Source organism: Camelus ferus, chromosome 18 (assembly GCF_009834535.1).
Source record: "Camelus ferus isolate YT-003-E chromosome 18, BCGSAC_Cfer_1.0, whole genome shotgun sequence".
NCBI lineage: Eukaryota > Metazoa > Chordata > Mammalia > Artiodactyla > Camelidae > Camelus > Camelus ferus.
In genome coordinates, this window is record NC_045713.1 from 30,888,927 (window position 1) to 30,908,011 (window position 19,085).

General features: G+C 41.1%; 1 protein-coding gene across 1 annotated transcript; it reads right to left on the bottom strand.

Moving 5' to 3' along the window:
• Positions 1-504: 504 nt before the first annotated feature.
• On the bottom strand, positions 505-19,079 carry DCTN5 (dynactin subunit 5). Its single transcript, XM_006193114.3, has 6 exons — positions 18,924-19,079; positions 18,099-18,167; positions 12,031-12,149; positions 9,055-9,166; positions 4,849-4,951; positions 505-1,903 (listed from the first exon to the last, which is right to left on the bottom strand). The coding sequence occupies exons 1-6, from the start codon at positions 18,969-18,971 to the stop codon at positions 1,806-1,808; spliced, it is 549 nt and encodes a 182-aa protein (XP_006193176.1). The 5' UTR covers positions 18,972-19,079; the 3' UTR covers positions 505-1,805.
• Positions 19,080-19,085: the final 6 nt, after the last annotated feature.

Here is a 19,085-nt window from a genome sequence, read left to right on the forward strand (position 1 = left end):
TCGAACCCAGGCTGGAGCGGGATCTGTCGGACACGCCCTGGAAGATCTCTCTAGTGAGAAAGAAGTTAGCCTAGGGTGCACCCAAGCTCTGCCATCTCCAAGATCCCGCCTTTCAGTGGCACAAATGGAAAAGGGAGCTGAGGTGTATGGCTCCTCAAAAAGCTGCAACCATCACAGACTGCTGGTATCAGACAGGACGCATCAGACTGTCCCATCTTACCGGGGCAGGGCTGAAGAGAGTGGGTTGTGGAGCCAGACAGTCAAGCATGTGACTCCCGAGGCAGTCACTTCTTCACCATGTGGCTTGGACCGAGTGATCTAACATCTTCCAGTTTTTTCCTCATCTGTAAAATGGGGATAACGTCCACCTTACAGGGTTGATGTGAGCCATAAGGAAGCAGGTGAATATAAAGCCCGCAGGAGCACACCAGGCACGCAGTGGAATGGCCCATGGAAGAGAGGTTCGCCATCGCTGGAGGTGGAGAGTAATTACCTTCAAGTGACTTGTTTCATGTGTCGATCTTTTAATGCACAAACGTAAAAAAATGACAAACCAGAAAGCAGATTGACATTGAACTAGCAGAGAAGACTGCACACAGCTATTTTTGCAAACCACACAACCGGATATTAAGTCAAGACAGCTCCTGCTAGATCCTAACCTTCGAGGCTGGACTGTCCTGCCCCATTCACACAGCAGCACCAGAGCATTAAGCATGGCCAACCTTCTTAGGCCTTTACTTCTAAATCCTCCTTCCAAACCAGGAGGCCAGAGCACAGCAGGAAGGGCTGTGCTGTTACCCAGAAGATGGTAAGAACAGCCCTGGCAACTTCATTTACTCCTCGGGGCTCTATGCCCACAGAACGGTTTTAAGAGGCCCTACATATGTATGAGATTGGGCCCAAGTACAGATGTTTTGGTCTGAACTGTGAGGTTTATCGCAAATACAGGGTGGGTTGAATGGTTCTAGGCCAGGGAGCAAGTGTCACAAATGCTACGTCTCCAGGGAAATAAGGCATATACTGCTGCCCCCAAATACCGGTAGGGAAGGAGTGGCTGCCCAGACTAGGCACGTGGGGGACTCAAACCTGGACTCTGCAAAATAAAATCTGGATGCTGAGGGCCCGCTTTTTAGTGAAAGCCGACGGCCCTAGAATAGAATGCTAGAAAGTCATTTATCAGTCCCCCTGATTAAAATGACACTTAAGGTCATTTTGCAAAGAGGAGGAATACTAACCACCCTCCCCTCAAGTTTTAGTAGCCAACAGGGATCTAGGCTCTGAAAGGCCGCGAACACTTTCTCTTTTTCCCCTCAAGATGATGAGCAATTGTGGCAAATGGCCAAACGTGTGAGCAGCAGGGAAGCCGAGAGTGACCCACGTGGAGCTCACTGTGGGTACCTCATGGCCATAAGCAGCACACGTGCATCACAGCCTCCACGCTGGGACAGCGTGCACTGCTCCGAGCCGCCATCCACAGGACCAAGGGGTGGGAGTGTTGGGAACAGATGATTCTGTGTTCCACAGATAATGGTATGAATTGACTGTTAATAGATATGGTTTAAGCACAGCATGTGGAGACAACTCCTCCAGACATTCTGTTATTAAAGTCTTAAGAGCTTAGAGCCTGGGAGGACTGAGAAATTATAAGGGGTTAAACAAAACAAAAACCAAAAAACAGAAAGAAAAAAAAAAAGGAGGGTGAGACGTGTCAAAGACACAAGAGCTCTCTGTCAATGCAGACTGGCTCACTTTGTCCCCAAGTTCATCTTAGAGCACAAGTGAATTCAAGACGTGAGGCAGAGACATTAGACCTGTGTCAAGGGCAAAAACTTCTGGTAGTAGCTCTTGGTGACATCAATCATCAGCTCCTGGGTACATTCTGGGAGCTCCCCTGAGAAGAGTCCTGGGGAAAGAAAGACCTGATCAACCACGAGGAGCCAGAGGAGCTCTGACTTCTGCTCAAACCCCTAGAAGCCCCCTTTCTGAAGTCATGAATGTCTAAATACTAGGTTTTCCATCTTTGGTGCTGACAGAATATTTCTACTGACCATACCTTCAAGGTGATGTGAATTTGTGTGTGTGTGGGCAACAAGTAACACTGTTCCCAAAATGCAGAAATATATTCCAAGTAGAAGGGGTTAGTGTATTACCGCACGATCTGAAGAGTTAAAGCATCTCTGACTACAGCAGGGGTTGTTCTAGACAAGGATTTGTCCACCCCCTGGATTTTGGTGTGACACCTGCTGGTCAAGCCAAGGTGAGCGCTCCTGAGAAAAGACACTGCCCTGCTATTCATAGCAATGAAACTAGACACAGACAACTCATGGATGAGAGTAGAGCAGAAATGCCCTATAGAAAGAGAGAAGATGGGGAATCCTATTTAAGAATTTCTGGGAAAGAGGCACTTCCATACACTACAGGTGTAAGTATAAACTCCACTTGAGCAATTCAGGAATATCTCGCAAAACTTTTAAAAGTTCATATCCTGTACTCTTAAAATCCAACTTCTGAGAATTTATTCCACAGATAATCTTGCCCAATTGCAACAATACATGTACAAAAGCATCAATGCAGCCAAGTTTCTAATAATGAAAAGCCAAGTACAACTTCTTTTGATCCATTATATCAGTGGATGATTAGTCACACTGTGGGACATTGATGCAATGAAAACCATGTAATCATTAAAAAGAATGAGGTGAATCTCTCCACACTGACAAGATGCCCAAGATATACTGTTGAGGAAGCAAGCTTCCTAACAGAGTAGAGAGTGTGATTCTGTTCATATATGTTAAAAACATTTTCACATTATATACAGCAATATATACACACATATACACACATATCTATATGCTCATATACATACAAAACCACATACATGTGGACTTGTATATATACAGAGAGAAAGTAACAGGTAGGACACAAAATATGGTCTTAAAAGATACACAATCCTCACAGGCACCTTTTACAAATTAGCAGCCCATGTTCAGTCTGCACAGTATTTAATCTTTTTTTACATGTTTAGTCTGCACAGTATTTACTCTTTTTTTAAAATTTGTAGTCAACAATTAAAAATTCAGAAATATCACATAAAAATTCAGATTTTTAGCCTCCTGTGAAACATCAGAAGTTCTCATAATATTAAGCCTGTATTCTTAAACAGCTATGATAGGCTATTTCTTCAATCATTTCCATGATCTGCCTGGCTCCTGTGGGCATCTGAGTTTTTGATTCCTAACCCAGATCCTCTCTGGATGGTTTACCTTTCATTTTAACGTGGTTTCATGCTGTGGAGCCCTCTGAAAACATGCTAGTTTTCCTGCAACCCTATGCCCCTTTATTAAAGAGGGAGATTGCCAACAACAGTGTCTAGATGGTTAGCACCTGTCTGTGAAACTACGTAAAATAAACATGGGAAGTATCGTAGTGCAAAAAGTGCTGGACTCTAAATAAGGAGTCTTAAGTGCTTGTCAACACTTTCCCACTAACCAGCTCCGATGCACTGGACAACTCAGCCTCTCTAGGCCTCAGTTCCCTCATCTATACAACAATCTCTAAGGTCCGAGGCCGAACCTCCACACAGTGCCTCGCTGCTATCTGCCATCAGTGCTCAGAGACCATAGGCTGCTTCTAAGGACACTGAGTAAGTTAAAAGAGATTAAGATATTTCTCCAGCAGTACACTTCCCACCTCAGACCAGATGCTTGTCTGACAACCACTTACAACAATCGCCAAGACTGCTCTGACCGAGCACTTGCTAAGAACTATTAAACTTTTTCACACTGGGAACCCAATATGGAGAGAATTACTGAACAAAAGACTCTTCCTCTTCTGCCTGCAAACGCAGACATGCATGAAACAGCAGAATGGCCAATTTCCTCCCCAAAGAATCTGAATGATTCTGTACATCTTTGAAATTCATATTCAATGATCTGAGTAATGAGATTTTTTTTTTATTGGAAAAACAATGAAACCACCCAGCAGTAGATGTCATATATCATCAAATCTCTCTCCTCCCATCATCTTCCATCTGTGAATCTGTGATGTGCCTCTGTGTGCAACATGACTTCCACTGTGCAAACAATATACAGAAGAGAAGAGACTGTCTTAGGGTGGGGGTGGGAGAAAGTGAGGTTTTCTCCTTCCTTTTTCTTTTTGGTGTTTTCCAAGCTTTCTGGGATGAGCAGGGATTGCTTTTGTTACCTCACAGGTTTGTAACCTGGAACTCTGAGCTCATAAGGCCTCTGCCTATGGGCATCCTGTCGGCCGAGGTCAAGAGATAATGTATTTACTTCTCTCAGGTGTCCCAGACTCTCATTGGTCTTAGACCATGTTTTATGGTAACTTTTCAGTTAGGGCATTCCTGGACAGGGTGGGAAGTACAAGTTCAAATCCCCAACCAGTATGAGGGTAAGGCCATAGAAGTCTCTGGAGAGACTTCTTTTCCTACCAGAGCCCAGGCCAAGACAGACATGCTTCATTGTACTTTTCCTCTGCTGGTGGCAGGTCTGCCCTACATCAACTTTTTATTGAGGGATAGCCCTTTGAGAGGATCTCTTTGCCATTTATCTCTCACCCCTATCAGAGCACCATACCCTAAACCACTCTATCATGAAGACAGCATGAATCAAAGTACGTTTAAAAGTGTGGGTTTAGTCTCCTCTTTGCTTCTGATCCTTAATAATTTCCTTGTGAACTCAATAATGCACATATTTTAAAAAAAAACTAGTTATATTTTCCATAGCATTTCTAGGTACTTTGTACCAGGAGAATTTTTAGGTTAGCTAGACCAACATACTGTTAGAGACAGAAACTGCATGCATTACTTTTGTAAAGGAAACCCAAGGTTACCTGGGCAGCCTGAGAAGACGGTGAACGGTGGAACTACAGTTTCTGGGGGTAACACTGTGTTGTCAAGAATTTTGCAGCAATCTTTCAACACACACCGGCGCCCCTGAAATTAAAATCCTGTTAATAGGAAATTGGCCAGGAAGTGAGAGTAAAAGCTGTCTAGTCTGCTGTGTGGAATATACTTGTATTTTCTCCATTCATGACATCACGTAATAGTCCTGGACAGTTACAAGAGGCTTGGCCACAATTCCTTACTCCAGGTGGTACCTGACAAGCCGGAGGTAAGGATGTGAGAGTGAGAGAGAGAGAGAGAGAGAGAGAGAGAGAGTGTGTGTGTGTGTGTGTGTGTGTGTGTGTGTGTAAATATGGGGTGGGGGCTGTATGCTAGGGACAGTTCAGGTTTTCTTAGGCATTTCAGACTATATGAAATTTGGTCTTCAAGAATTCTGTTTAATTTTCTTGTTTTCTTTAAATTTAGTGGACATCTGTTGTTTTGCTTGTCCAACATTTGCTCTCCTTTCTTCTGGTAACAGAACCTGTATTTTCCTTGGGTATTGCCCCATCCCCATCTCAGTCCATGTGCTTCACCTCCCATCCCAAACTCTAAACCCCAAGCCTGGCCACAGCCACTGGTCTAGGGAGTCGGCATATGACCCAAATCTGTCTGATGAATCTCAACCTTGGGGCTTTTGCTGGGACTACTGGGAAAAGAGGCTCTTTCCAATGGGGTTTCTAAAGGACAGGACAGAGCCTCGACCAGCCATTGGTTTCCATGAGGAAAAGGCCTGCCTGAGAGCCTCCCAGAGGAAAACAAAAAACGGAAGGAGACTAATTTTCATGACATCAACTGAACTGGAGCCGTCTGTATATGAAATAAGGATCTACTTCTGTACTCTTGGTATGTATTAGCCAATACATTCGTTTTGCACCTACCAGTTTAAGGTCTGTTTGTTCTTTTATCAATTCCGACTGGAAAAGTCTCGGCAAATTCATTTGGATATGAAGTTATTAGTTCATTTGTTCTCTCACAGGTAAGTGGTAATTATTAGGTTTAGGCTGAATGTTATACTTGACTCCACTGTCATCACTTTTCAACTCTGCCATCACCCATGGCATTTTGGGGGCAAGAGATAAGGTCTGAGAGATTCATCTGTTTCATGGCTTAAGGGAGAGGAGAGGCTTCTGTATACAGTTTAAAGTTGTGCTTCAGACAATTTGCCGAGTAAAGGAAAGTTTTGGTCTTTATTGTTTGCATTTACATCACCAAGGTCTGGAAGTTCACTTGTGTTCTGGTCAGATAACCTGATAAAACACACCTGGCTGAGGATGTGAAACTCTTAACAAATACTAGAATAATGCAAACCTGCCTAGATCTTAGATTTTACCAAAGAAGATGAAAAATACTTTGATTTGGTTGTGTTCAAATTCTACGCACTCAAATCTTATATCTTTCCAGGAACTTCCAGGTAGATTGCCAAATGAAATTTTTTTAACTGAAGTATAGTTGATTTACAATGTTGTGTTAAGTCTCTGGTGTAAGGCATAGTGATTCAGTTACACATACACAAACACACACACATATATATATTTTTTCATTATAGGTTACTGCAAGATATTGAATATAGTTCCCTGTGCTATACAGTAGGTCTCTGTTGTTTATCTAGTTTATATATAATAGTTAGTATCTGTAAATCCCAGACTCCCAATTTATCCCTTCTCCCCTAGTAACCACAAGTTTGTTTTCTATGTCTGTGCCAAATGAATTTTTTAAAAACCTTATACCTCTGGGGTCTGAATTTGTTCAGTGGCTAACTAAGCTGTCTCCAGCTGGGTGGATAAGAGCCAAGTTGGGCAACCACTCTAGGTCAGAAGCAAGTTATGTCTGTAGCTCTTCATTTCTCCTTGGAAAGTTTTCTTCCATGGATTATCTGTTATTGGCAATATCAAAAATCAGGCAGCTGGCCAGCTTGCCTGGCAACTCCCAAATTAAGTCAAAGATGTCCTATGATGCCTAAGCTCCTTATAACTCACACTGAGCACCTGGGGCACTGAGTAAAAGGAAACAATGTGCCGCATAAGGCATGATACAGTCACAGACAGGGATCTGCAGACAAACGGCCCAGAAAAGAACAGTGGAAAGGAACCTCCTCCCTGTGTACCACCAGCCACCACACAGCACGTAGGCACCTGCTTTGTCTACAAGTTGGCCATGCTGCCCACTGTGCCCAGAGAAGTGTGGCAAACTGGGTTTCAGAGAATTCTGGGTAAACTGATCAATTACATAGCAGTAAAATTAAAAACACAGGTACTTCTTAGGCATGAATGGGTTGGCAATAGCTGATGTGGTAAAAAGCTGAAACTACTTCTTTATTCTTTCCTGGAGAACTTTCCAAGAAGGAGTCAAGAACTGCACGTTGCTAGTATTACAGCTCCTCCTATCTCTTTATGCAAGTGATTTAGCAAGTTACTTACATCCTGGGAAACAGGATTTAAAACCAAGCCTGCAGGAGTGTTCTCAGGTAACAAGTGCTTATTAATACTGCCTATTAGGCTTTTCCTGCAGGCATCTGGGCAATTCTGACTAACAGCCACATCTTCACACATCCAAACAGGAGTGAGACTACCATGTGAGATGTTGTAAGAACAAGCTGAGTGTCATGGGGACAGCTGGACTCTAAAAGAGTTCCTGCTAGCTCTGAGATTATAGAATTCTCAAAGGATCCTTTTCCTGAGATTACCTGATAATTCGTAAAGGCTCAGTGATTAAGTACCGCCAATACTGAACAATGACAGTATCAGGAATTGATGGATTGAAAAGTGACACAACAAGAGAGCACCTAACAATAGGACCAGAATCTCCTAAGCACTGGGAAGAGCATCTGGATTTTAACCTTGCAGACATCTGGCTCTGGGGCTAAAGGACAGGGCTAAAGGATTAGGCTGCTATGGTGATGTCTTCACATTGCCAAGGAAAGTATCAGACAAAGCCAGCTGTGGCTTGGAAAGCCAGCTTTAGACACACAGTCTGAGTGAGGGGAGAGGATGAATTTCACTGTCTTCCCCGTTCCCTCAACATCAGGCCAAACCAAAGTCTTTCTGTCTCTAATACATACTGCAGAACTCCCCTGGAGGACAATATTTGGCAAAACAACGACTTCCCTTAATTCTGAGTAACAAATCAGACTGGAATGTTTTTCTCAGCAATGGGGTTCTCCATTGCACTGCACACCTTCGCTGTGCCCTCACGGCTCCTGAAACATGACTGCACGGTTTCTGTAAGTTTTGATACTTTAGAGGCTGAGTTTTATCCAGAGCAGAGAGCTGATTCTGTGTTAATGGGAGCAGCCATTTAAAAACATGAAAAGGGTCTTGGCTTTTCCCAGAATCTGAGGTAGAAATTTAAAATGTAAGAAACATTTTCCCTGAAAATTTAGGCAGTATGGCTCTGATCATTAACATTCCCTTCCAGGATGGTCTCAGAAATCCTAACTGAAATCAACCTCCTCATCTATGAAATACCAAGAAATTCGGCCTTGGAAAGCCTTGGCTGGGTTAAACAAAGTGATGCCAAGGCTTCTGGGGACCAGGGCGCTACAGGTTCTGCTGAGCGAGGGGCCCACTTGCACGTGGCACGCCCCTCACCCTGAACTATGTGCAGTTCCCTCAACGTCATGCCCTTCGGTGACTCTGACCCTTACACGTGCCAATCTCTTTCCTAAAACACCCATTCCCCTCTTGTCAATGAGCCAATTTCAACTCCTCCTTCAAGACCCCCTCACCCCCACTAGACTGTAAGATCCTTGATGTGAGGCAATAGGTAGGCCACATAGCAGCATGGCTAGTCATACCACTAGGGTTCAAATCCCAGCTCTACCACTTACTAGCCTCGTCAAATCCCCTAATATTGAAAGTCTTCGATCTTCTCACCTGCAAATAAGGATAATAACGGTACCTACTGCCCCTGGATGGTTATGAGGATTAAATGAAATAATCAAAGGAAAGAGTTTAACATCATATGGAAGAGGTTCCAAAAGGGTTAGCTGTGATTATTAATGTCGAGGGAAAATTCCCAATCCAATAATAATTCTGGTAGACCAGTAGACTAGAAACAACTTCTACCCTGCTGGGTGACAGAAGCAGAGGCCCACTGATGTGAGGAACAGGAGGCAGAGGGCGAATGACAGCCAGCCACGACACCATACTCACAATCACACAGTTCTTGCCAACGTGAACATAAGAGCCAATCTGAGCTGCGTTGACCACACAATCTTCCTCAATAAAGACATGGTCCCCGATATGTAAAGGAAAGAATGCAACGCTATAAAAGAAAAAGAGGAACAAAGAGAAGTCAAGGTGATGTACTTTGGAATTAAAGATCATAATCTCAACTTCATCTTCTTGTCTTGAGACTGTTCCTAGCCAGGAGAGAATCCTCAGGCCAGATGAATTCTATAGTTGAAGATAGAAATTAGAAATATTAGATCAAGCAAACGTGCAAGGAAACTGCAAAACAGCAAGGGCAAGACCTTCAGAGCTAAAAAAGCTAGCACCAAATAAAAATGAATGAATGTTTTGCTCACTCCTGCCTCCTTTGAAAATGCTCACGGATCACATTTTCATTAATCTGCTCTATAATGCTCAAGGCACTGACACAAGGTTCATGTGATATAATTCCCAACATGCTGGAATTTTATATGGTGACACTTTTATTGAGTGTCTACTATATGCCAGGCTCTATGATAGGAGTTGGGGAATACAACGGGCAGCAAAAGGAACACAATCCCACCCTCGAGGAGCTTACAACCAAGAGAAAAAAAGAGAGTAAATAAACAATTATATAACTAATTAGTTACAACTGTGATCAGTGCTACCGAGGAAAAATGCCACGTCATGAGAGTACACAACACAGAGATTTTACTCAGATTGGAGGTTTGGTAAAAGCTTAATCAAAGTGACATTTAAGGGCAGAAAGGTACTGGGTTCAATCCCCAGTACCTCCTCTAAAATAAATAAATAGATAGAGCTAATTACCTCCACCTTCCCCACTATCAAAAAAAAAAAAAAAGTGACATTTAAGCCAACACCTGAGGAGTTAGTAGGCTTTCTCCAGAATTTTGATATGGTTCCCACTCTCCAGGAGTCCTCAAACGTCATTGACATTGGTCTGTGATCACACTTACAAGTAATTTCAGTACGCTGGGATGTAGAATATTTGGACTGGAACTAATATAAAGCAGCTCTTTTCAGTCCTGTGTCCTATTTTGTCAGAGATGATGCCTGTCCTCCATGGACCTATAATTTATTTAAATCTTTCTTAATTCACTTGCATTTTTAGTCTGGACCTCTTGTGTGCCAATGGATTCCCTGATCTTATCATAATCTACAGCACTACTGTCAACTCTTTAACTTTAAATTAAAACTTCCAAACTTTATACTGTTATCTGGTTCTGGTTTTGGGATATGCAGGGGAGGATTTGCCATTCACCTTCTATTCATGTGTTATTATTTACACTTTCGTATTTCTATGTGTCTCATATGGACTATTCCTACTTACACATCCCTCCCTTCACCAATAAGCCCCTTGTTCATTCTCAGTCCTATTCCTGGCCCACTTCCAGCCCAGTAATGCCTTTATCAGGAGGTGGAGTCAACAACTCTAGCACAGCATCAGTCACTGCACGAAACCATGAAAGCCACAACTTTTTTTGGTTTTCCCCCAAATAACCTTCTGAGCTAACAAGCGAATGTTTCCCTATGAATTTCATGTGATTTACAATGACTCCTTGCTCCAATTCCCATACATAATGAATAGTCTGGAAGCCAACGTGGTTATGAGAAATGCAGGTTTACGAATGCAGGAGATACACCTAGATATTACAGCCTGAGTTAGCTGCTCTCTTCTCTGTTTCTCCCTAACCATATTCACATCCCAAGGACAGGAGTATCCCATTATACAGTGGCTACCACATTTTAGTATCACACTCTGTAGTAGCTATCTGTTTATGTAATTGTTTCTACCACTAGATTGTTGTTTTTTTTAAAAAATTGAGGAATAGCTGACTTATACTGTTATGTAAGTTTAAGGTATGTAACACAGTGATTCATGACTTTTAAAGGTTATACCCCATTTATACTTATTATAAAACATTGGCTATATTCCCTGTGCTGTACAATATATCCTTGTAGCTTGTTTATTTTATATGTGGTAGTTTGTACCTTTCTCCACTGGTAACCACTAGTTTGTTCCATTTGTGTGTCTGTTTCTCTTCTGTTAAATTCACTAGTTTGTTTCATTTCTACCACTAGATTTTTGAGACCCTATTTATCCATCTTTATATGAGCAGCTTATAACCTAGTGATGGACATAAAGAAAGCACTCAATAAATGCTTGTTGCCATTACTGGATGAAAAGCAGACGGTGCCACATGCAGGAACCAGGAGGGCAAAGGGGGAGAGAGGCAAATACTGGGTACAGTGGTTGGTCTTCCTGCCCTGTCCATGTCCTTTCTGGCCAATCCTTATTCCTACTGAGGGATCAGTGAGCCTAACTTGACCCTGCCCTCTGGGTCAAAGCCGTTTAGACCAGGGGTGGGCACTTAACTCAAACTGTGCCAGTCAGATTCCCTCTCCCAATAATTTGTTACCAGGAACTAAAATCTCTGGTTGGTATCTGTTGGAAGTCAAATGGAGAAGTGATATAATTAAAGGGCTGAGGCAGCAAGGTTGGCTCCATGAGGAAAGCAGGAGGACACAGCTGGAAAAAAAAAAAAGGAGGGAAGCAGAAGTAGAGAGAGAAGGACAGATGAAAACAGTATAATCTTGGTGACAGAGCAGTAGTCAGGCAGAACAGGTGTCTTGATTCTGGTGAGCTGTCCAGTTCCAGGTTCTAGTCTCTTGTGAAGCCTGGCCCCCTTTTCTACCCTTCGATTCCAACAACTATGTCTGTGTCTGTTTAATCAGAACCCCCTTTGCTTTTGCCAGCTTAAGTGGATTGTTTCTGGCAAACACCTGCCAACCAGACTAAGACAACAACCACCAGAGTTGTGTTCATTATGGCGAATTCTTACTTGGTGTCCCAAACAACAGCACAGACCTGCTCCTTACCCTACAGCTCAACACCTGGATACCACCACCACCAGCAGCATCTTGCCCAAGACTGAGACAGGTCATTAAATTACATACCCTTTGCTGAATTTCTTGAATGGTGGCCTTATGACACTCCGACTTTTCACCACGCAATGCCGTCCAACTCTTACATTTGCCAGATCCCCTCGGATGATACAGTCATTCATCACAATGGTCTATAAAACAAAGCACATTTTTAAAAACTACCAACATAGCCTAAAATGTAAGAAAAAAGAGTAGAAAACAAGACATTGAGAGTTATGTTATGCTCTACTGAGTTACGTGTTCTGTCAAGAGGGATATTTTTAAGGTAAAGAGAATTGCCCTCATAATGTCGACTGCAGCTGAAGATGTTCCTAGGACCTCGCAAGCTTTGCCCTTATTATCCCATGCATAGGACTCATTGGCTGGACAAACGTTTACTGAGAATACCTGCAGGAGAGCTAGTTTATGCGCCTCCTCAGATGCATGCTGTTCTAACCACCCCCAGGCCTTGGCTGCTTGCTCAGTGAGAGTTCTGGCTGCCCCCTCCTTTGTCTAATCTCCTGCCATTACTGACCATCCCCAACTTCATGCTCCCAGAGGTGGACCCACCGAGGTTCTGCTTCCTCTCCCAATTTCTGGACTCAGACTAAGTGCTACACTGCGGGGTGTGGCTTCCCCAGAGGTTGCCAGGCGGGGATCATCAACACAACCCAGAAATTTGGGGGAATTAATACCCCATACTTGGTAAAGAGCAGGCATTCTTGAAATGTCTGTTGAATAGATGGTGGGGAGGGGGAGTGCATGTGGCTGGAGTTGCAGCAAGAAAAGTAAGCAGGGGACCAGATCACGAGGAATTATGTATGCTGAGTACAGAAGCTTAGACTCTTTTCCCTCAAGGATATAAGGAGTGACTTGAAAGACTTTAAGCAGAGGATTAATACAATTGAATCTTCATTTTAGAAATGTTACTCTGGAAGCAGTCTGGAGTCTGAATGGAGGCAGGTAAGGCTGGAGGGGAAGTGACCCTTCAGATGGATCAAGGTAAGAAGAGGTAGTGGGCCTTACCTACGGCAATGGCTGAGCAACAGGAAAAGAGAAATAAATAGAAAGTAGAGGAATCAATCAAGCCCTTAGATCTGACTACCAGTGTAGAGGAAGGACAGAGGGACAGAGACCACATTAAACAACCCTGTGTAAAAAGAATCAGCCAAATTCAGACATTTGAAAATTCTGCAGGACAGTGGGGAGAAAAACAGGGTGGGAAAAGAGAACTGTTACAGATTAAAAGAGACTTAGGCACATCAATCGATGCAATGCGTACTTGACCTTGTTTGGGTCCCAGTTTGAGCAAGACAACTGTAAAAGGACATCTTAAGATCCTGGAAAGACTGAACATGGACTGAGGATTACATGATATTGGGCAACGATTGGCTTTTTAAAAAATATATTATAGTAAGGGTACTCTATTCATTTTCTAAAGCCTTTAAATGTTAGTGATATATATGGAAGTAGTTATGGGTGAAATAATATTTTGCTTGCAATTTGCTTGAAAACAGTCCACTCCAAAATTGGTCTGGATTTGGCAGGTGGTATAAAGATGAAACAAGAAAGCCAGAATATTGCTAATTGTAGACGCTGGTGAGTGAATACATACGGACTCATTATATGTTCTCTCTACTTTTATATGTCTTTGAAGTTCTGTAATAATACTGCTCGTCTATAACAAGTAATGAACTACATACAAATCCATGAATATATCCAACAATATGGATAAATTTTAAAAGCATTATGGTAAATTAAAGAAGCCTAACCAAGAAAGAGTCCATGATTCCAATTCTAGAAAATGCAAAACTAACCTGTATTAGTTTTACATTTGCGGTTACCTGGGGCAAAGCTAGAAGGAGGCTTGACTGCAGAGGGGCACGAGGAGACTAGGGTGATGGAAATATTTTCTATCTTGACTGTGGTACTAGTTGCACAAATGTCCACATCAGCTAAAACTTGTCAAACTGCAAACTTAAAATGGGTTCATTTTATTGTATGGAAATTACACCTCAATAAGAATGATTTTTTAAATGTTCCATTATAAAATATTCAAAAAGAAAAAAAAAAGGAAGAGAATCTATATGATTCAGTCATTGTTTAGATGTTGGGTAAGAGAAAGAGAATCTAGTATGGGGTGAGCAATTCTGGGGATTAGATGATGACTTCAATTTTGAAATGCTGAGTTGGAGGTATCTGGGGGATGACCAAAAGGCAGTTGTAAATCAAGGTCTGGGCCCAGGAGGAAGGTCAGGCACCACCTCAAATATAAGCGAATTAAGTAAATCACTAGCCTGAACACCAGGCTCTGAGATAGTATTAAAAAAGAAATGGGCTCGTACCTGGAAGTTTACCAATCTGACCTGCATGTATTGAGTCTATAAAACCTCTATTAAAACAAGTTCATACTGTAGAGCACAAGGAACTATATTCAATATCTTGTAGTAACTTATGGGGAAAAAGAATATGAAAATGAATATATGTATGTTCATGTGTGACTGAAGCACTATGCTGTACACCAGAAACTGACACAACATTGTAAACTGACTATACTTCAATAAAATACATATATATATATATACAAAAAACCTCTATTAGTAAAAAGAAACTTTCACATCTGCTGCTGATTGTAAAGTATTACAGTTCTCTTGGTTTTTAATAGCAATCTTCCTCAAACTAAAAGAGATATCTATTCCTAGCATGTAATTCTTTCATCTGAGATCCTTTTACTTAAATCATTGTTTTCAGCTTGTGTTTCCACCTACAATCAGAGAAAATGACTTCCTTTTCTTTTGGAAGAAAACGGAATACCAAGAGTTCTAAGTATTTGGTAATGGCTGTTACTGTTTTACTGTGTTTTAAATACAGATAACAATCTTAATCTAGAAATAAAGAAAATCTACATAAGTCTCTCAGTCAGCCTAAATTACACTCCCACTGAAGAAGCAAACACACAAAAAAAACAGAACACGTAAACGGTATCACAAGTGGTCAAAGAAACTTAGCAAGAGGAATTCAAACCCTGGTTTTCTATCTCATCAGGAACAGAGCTGAAGAAACGTCAGATTAAAGATAGAGGCAACAGGGTGTTAAAATGAAAGGAAATGCCCCAAAGACCTTACAGGGAAGAAAACAGCACTAAAGCAGAGTTCGTTGAACTCAACGAGGGATAAGGCAGAGGTAGCAAGTTGGAGGTCTAAGGGCTGCACCTAGAAACCTGTTTTCTCTGGCCCAGGCAGCCTTTTTTATCATTTAAATTATATGCTATTATTTGAATAGTGGGACATTAATAGCGGGCCACTTCACATTTTAAAAAATCCAGATTTCCAGTTTCTTTTGAGAAAATTAGAAGCTCTGGAAGTACAGGCCTGTATTCCCCTGTGACGACAATCAGCCTGAGCTTAGCCAGGTCCTGTATTCTCCAATTCACCAGACCCCAGCAGTCTCCCTTATTTACGCTCAGTCTGATTTACTCATTGGACCCCCATCTCTACCTGCAGGCACGGTGACACCTGAAATAAGGGATCGGCAAAACAGAAATGTCGAAGGTCTGAAAGGGACAAGGGCTGGAAACAGAAATGAACTGTTTATAATAACAAAAAGCTGGAAACAAAATAAGTATCCACCCATAGGAGAGGGGATAAATGCAATGGTACACAGCAGTGAAAATGCATATACCGCAATGAATCTTAGAAACGGAGTTGAGAACGATGTTACTTTGTAAGTGTAATATGTTTCCTATTGTCATTATTACAATAATTGAGTGTAAAAACAGTAAGTCATAGAAAACCAAGTAAAGTTAAATAATATATATTACTTAGAAATACATATGTATGTGGTAAAAATTTTTTTTTGAAAAATAAAGAATTTATAAGACAAAAAATTCAGAATAGTGGTATCCTCTTGGAAGGAGGCAGAAGAAAGAAAAGTATTATTATGCATTGATTATGTTCCAGTTCTTCAGTTGGGTGGCGGGTTCATGGTGTTGATTTAATTTTTATGCTTCATAACATATATATCACATATCAGTCTTCCATGTAAACCAAATATGGCCAAAACAATCTTAAAAAAGAGGAAGCAGTTGGAAGACTCATATTTCCTAATTATAAAATTTACTGCAGAGCTACAGTAACCAAAACAGTTTAGTACTGGCATAAGGACAGACATATAAACTATGGAACAGAACTGAGAGTCCAGAAAGTAAGTCATACATCTATGTCCAGAAGATTTTCTCAATGAGAAAAGAACAATCTCTTCAACCAGTGGTGCTGGGACAAGTAATTTTCCACACCCAAAAGAATTAATTAGGACCCCAACCCCACATCATATGCAAAAATTAACTCAAAATGGATCAACGACCTAAATACAAGTGCTAAAACCATAAAACTCTTAGAAGAAAACACTGGAGTAAAATTTTATGATCTTGGGTTTGGCAAGGATTCTTAGATATAACTCCAAAAACTTGAGCAACAAAACAAAAAACAGATATACTGGACTTCATCAAAATTAAAAACTCTTGTGCATCAAAGAACATTATCAAGAAAATGGAAAGACAATCTACAGAATGGTAGAAAATATTTGTACGATTGTGCAGTTTGACAATTCTTTACAAAGCTAGAAAACAGAATTACCATATGACCCAGTAATCCCTCCCGTAGGCACATACCCAAAACAACTGAAAACAGAGACTCAAATAGATACCTGTATGTCAATGTTCATAGCAGCATTACTTACAATAGCCAAAAGGTGGAAACAATCCAAGTTTCCATCAACACATGAATGGATAAATAAAATGTTCATACATACAATGGAGTATTATTCAGTCATGAAAAGGAGTAAAATTCTGATACCTGCTACAACAGGGATGAACCTTGAAAGCATTATGATAAGTGAAATAAGCCAGACCAAAGAAGGGCAAGTCTTATATGATTCCACTTAAGTGACATAGCTAGAATATGCACATTCACAGAGACAAAGTCGATTGAGGTTATCAGGGTCTGGGGGAAGAAGGGAATGGGGAATTATTCCTTAATGCGTACAGAATTTCTGTTCAGGTAATGAAAAAATTTTGGAAATAGAAATAGGGATAATAACTGCACAATACTGGGAATGTAATTAATGCCAATGTAGTGTATATTTTAAGATGGTTAAAATGGCACATTTTTTCATAAATACTTTACCATACACAAATACACACACACACACAAATCTTCCCTACAAAATAGCTGAGGGATTTCAAAAAACCTCCACATATTTGCTAATGAGTCAAATGGAATTTTCTGAATTCCACTGAATTTTCTAATTCTGTGCAGAAACAGTGTGTCTATAAATGCTAATTATATGTAATTATCAAACTATATTTCTTTTCCATTAAATCTTATGGTATGATGGGGTAATGGAGACAATAATTGTGTCTCTACTGAAAATATCTGTGATCTCTTAACTACAGTGAGATTATTTTACCTCTGGAAGTTAGGGATTTAATATTTCAAGGAAAGTTGAGTGTTCCTATTGGCAGAAAAAAAACTATGGACTTCGGAGTCTGTCAAGCTCAAATATATCTTGATATTTTCTCTGGTTGTGAAATGTTATTCCTCTCAGGTTTATACTCATCTCTCTGCTATATAAAATTTCAGTTTATTCAGACTACAAGATGCTAAGCCTTTGACATTACATCTCACAAATGCGTTTCATATTTTAGTATCTTTCCCAATTCTCACATTAATTTTAGTAGTTTCAATTAGCACTGAATCATTAATTATTAATTATATCAGTATCACACTAGTTTCTACACTAAAATACTATGTTGCCTATTTATGTTTTGTGCCCAGTAGTTTAGGACACACTACAACACTGTACAATAATTTCAGTTCTGGGTGCCATTGTATTATGTTCCTGAAATAAAAGGAAAAAGGCTTTCTGTTGTCTCCTTTTATTGCATCTTTCTTGAATTCAATAAATACAATATGGAAAATGAAAAAAAAAAGAATTTTAGAATGTACAGCAATAAGACGGTAACATTTCCTCTGCCATGCTAATGTGACAATTAGTGGAAAGAAAGCAAAAATATCTATCCTGGAGCTGGCTCTGTTGCTTACCTTGCCATTGAGAACGATGTTCTGACTTCCACACAACACAGACTGGCGACTAACTTTGTTCCCAGATGCCTGAAAGGAAGCAGCAGAAAACGGAGGTGAACAAACTGAGTGGGTTCTGGGCTACAGGTTTCCACCAAGAAAGCTCATATTGCAGAGAAAAGGACCTGATATGGGATATAGTCTGCAATGGAATGAGTCCAAGATATCAAAAAAGCAAAGATGGATTAGGAAACTAGGGATTCAAGCAACAGATCCAGAATTTGAATGTGGGAGGTCTATAGCTTAGCGGCAGCAGAGACACGCATTCAAGTCTCATTTCTATACTTCGGTTTTACAGCCCTAAAATCACGATAATGTTTCTACCAATATCACTGAGTTGAGAGAATTCAATGAAAAAACAATCATAGTAATGCTGACTGAGCACTAACCCTGTTTCAAGCAATTTACACGCATCATGTATTGACTGCAAAGAACTTAACAGTCTTTATTTAGTACATAGTAATAAATTACCACGTTAGGTTAAAAAAAAAAAAAAGCTTTTAAAAGGCCTGAAGCCTGGAGTCGATAATAAATATCAGGATGGCTGAAACTTGTCCTGCTTTCTGGAAAGCATTTTATCTCTATGAGGAAATCAGAAACAAATAACAAAGCCTAAACTGGCCATGCAAGGAATAAATAACAAAGCTAGAACATACACGAACTTTCCCTGGGTAATCTCGGACTAAATGCCAAAGGGACTCGGGGTGGGGCAGGGACAGGATGGGGACGGCGGCCTCAGGGGACGAGGGCTTGGGAAGGGGAGGGCAGATGTTTGGACACGCGCACCGTCTCGATGTACTCGGATTTGTTGTAAAGCAGCTCGCCCAACTCCATGGCCAGCAATTCCTCTGCACAGCTCCGGCTCCTGTCAAAGTCAGCCCGCCGGTCTGTCTACCCCGGACTAAGGCTACTTCCGGCTGCGCCACCACTTCCGCTCAGGGCGGCCCG

Coding starts and splice junctions, on each gene's coding strand:
- DCTN5 (XM_006193114.3), bottom strand. CDS start 18,971: ATGGAGTTGGGCGAGCTGCTTTACAACAAATCCGAGTACATCGAGACG. Junction 12,150..18,098: donor ACATCGTTCTCAATGGCAAG/GTAAGCAACAGA, acceptor TTTGTTTTATAG/ACCATTGTGATGAATGACTG. Junction 1,904..4,848: donor CGTCTTCTCAGGCTGCCCAG/GTAACCTTGGGT, acceptor TTCTTTCCCCAG/GACTCTTCTCAGGGGAGCTC.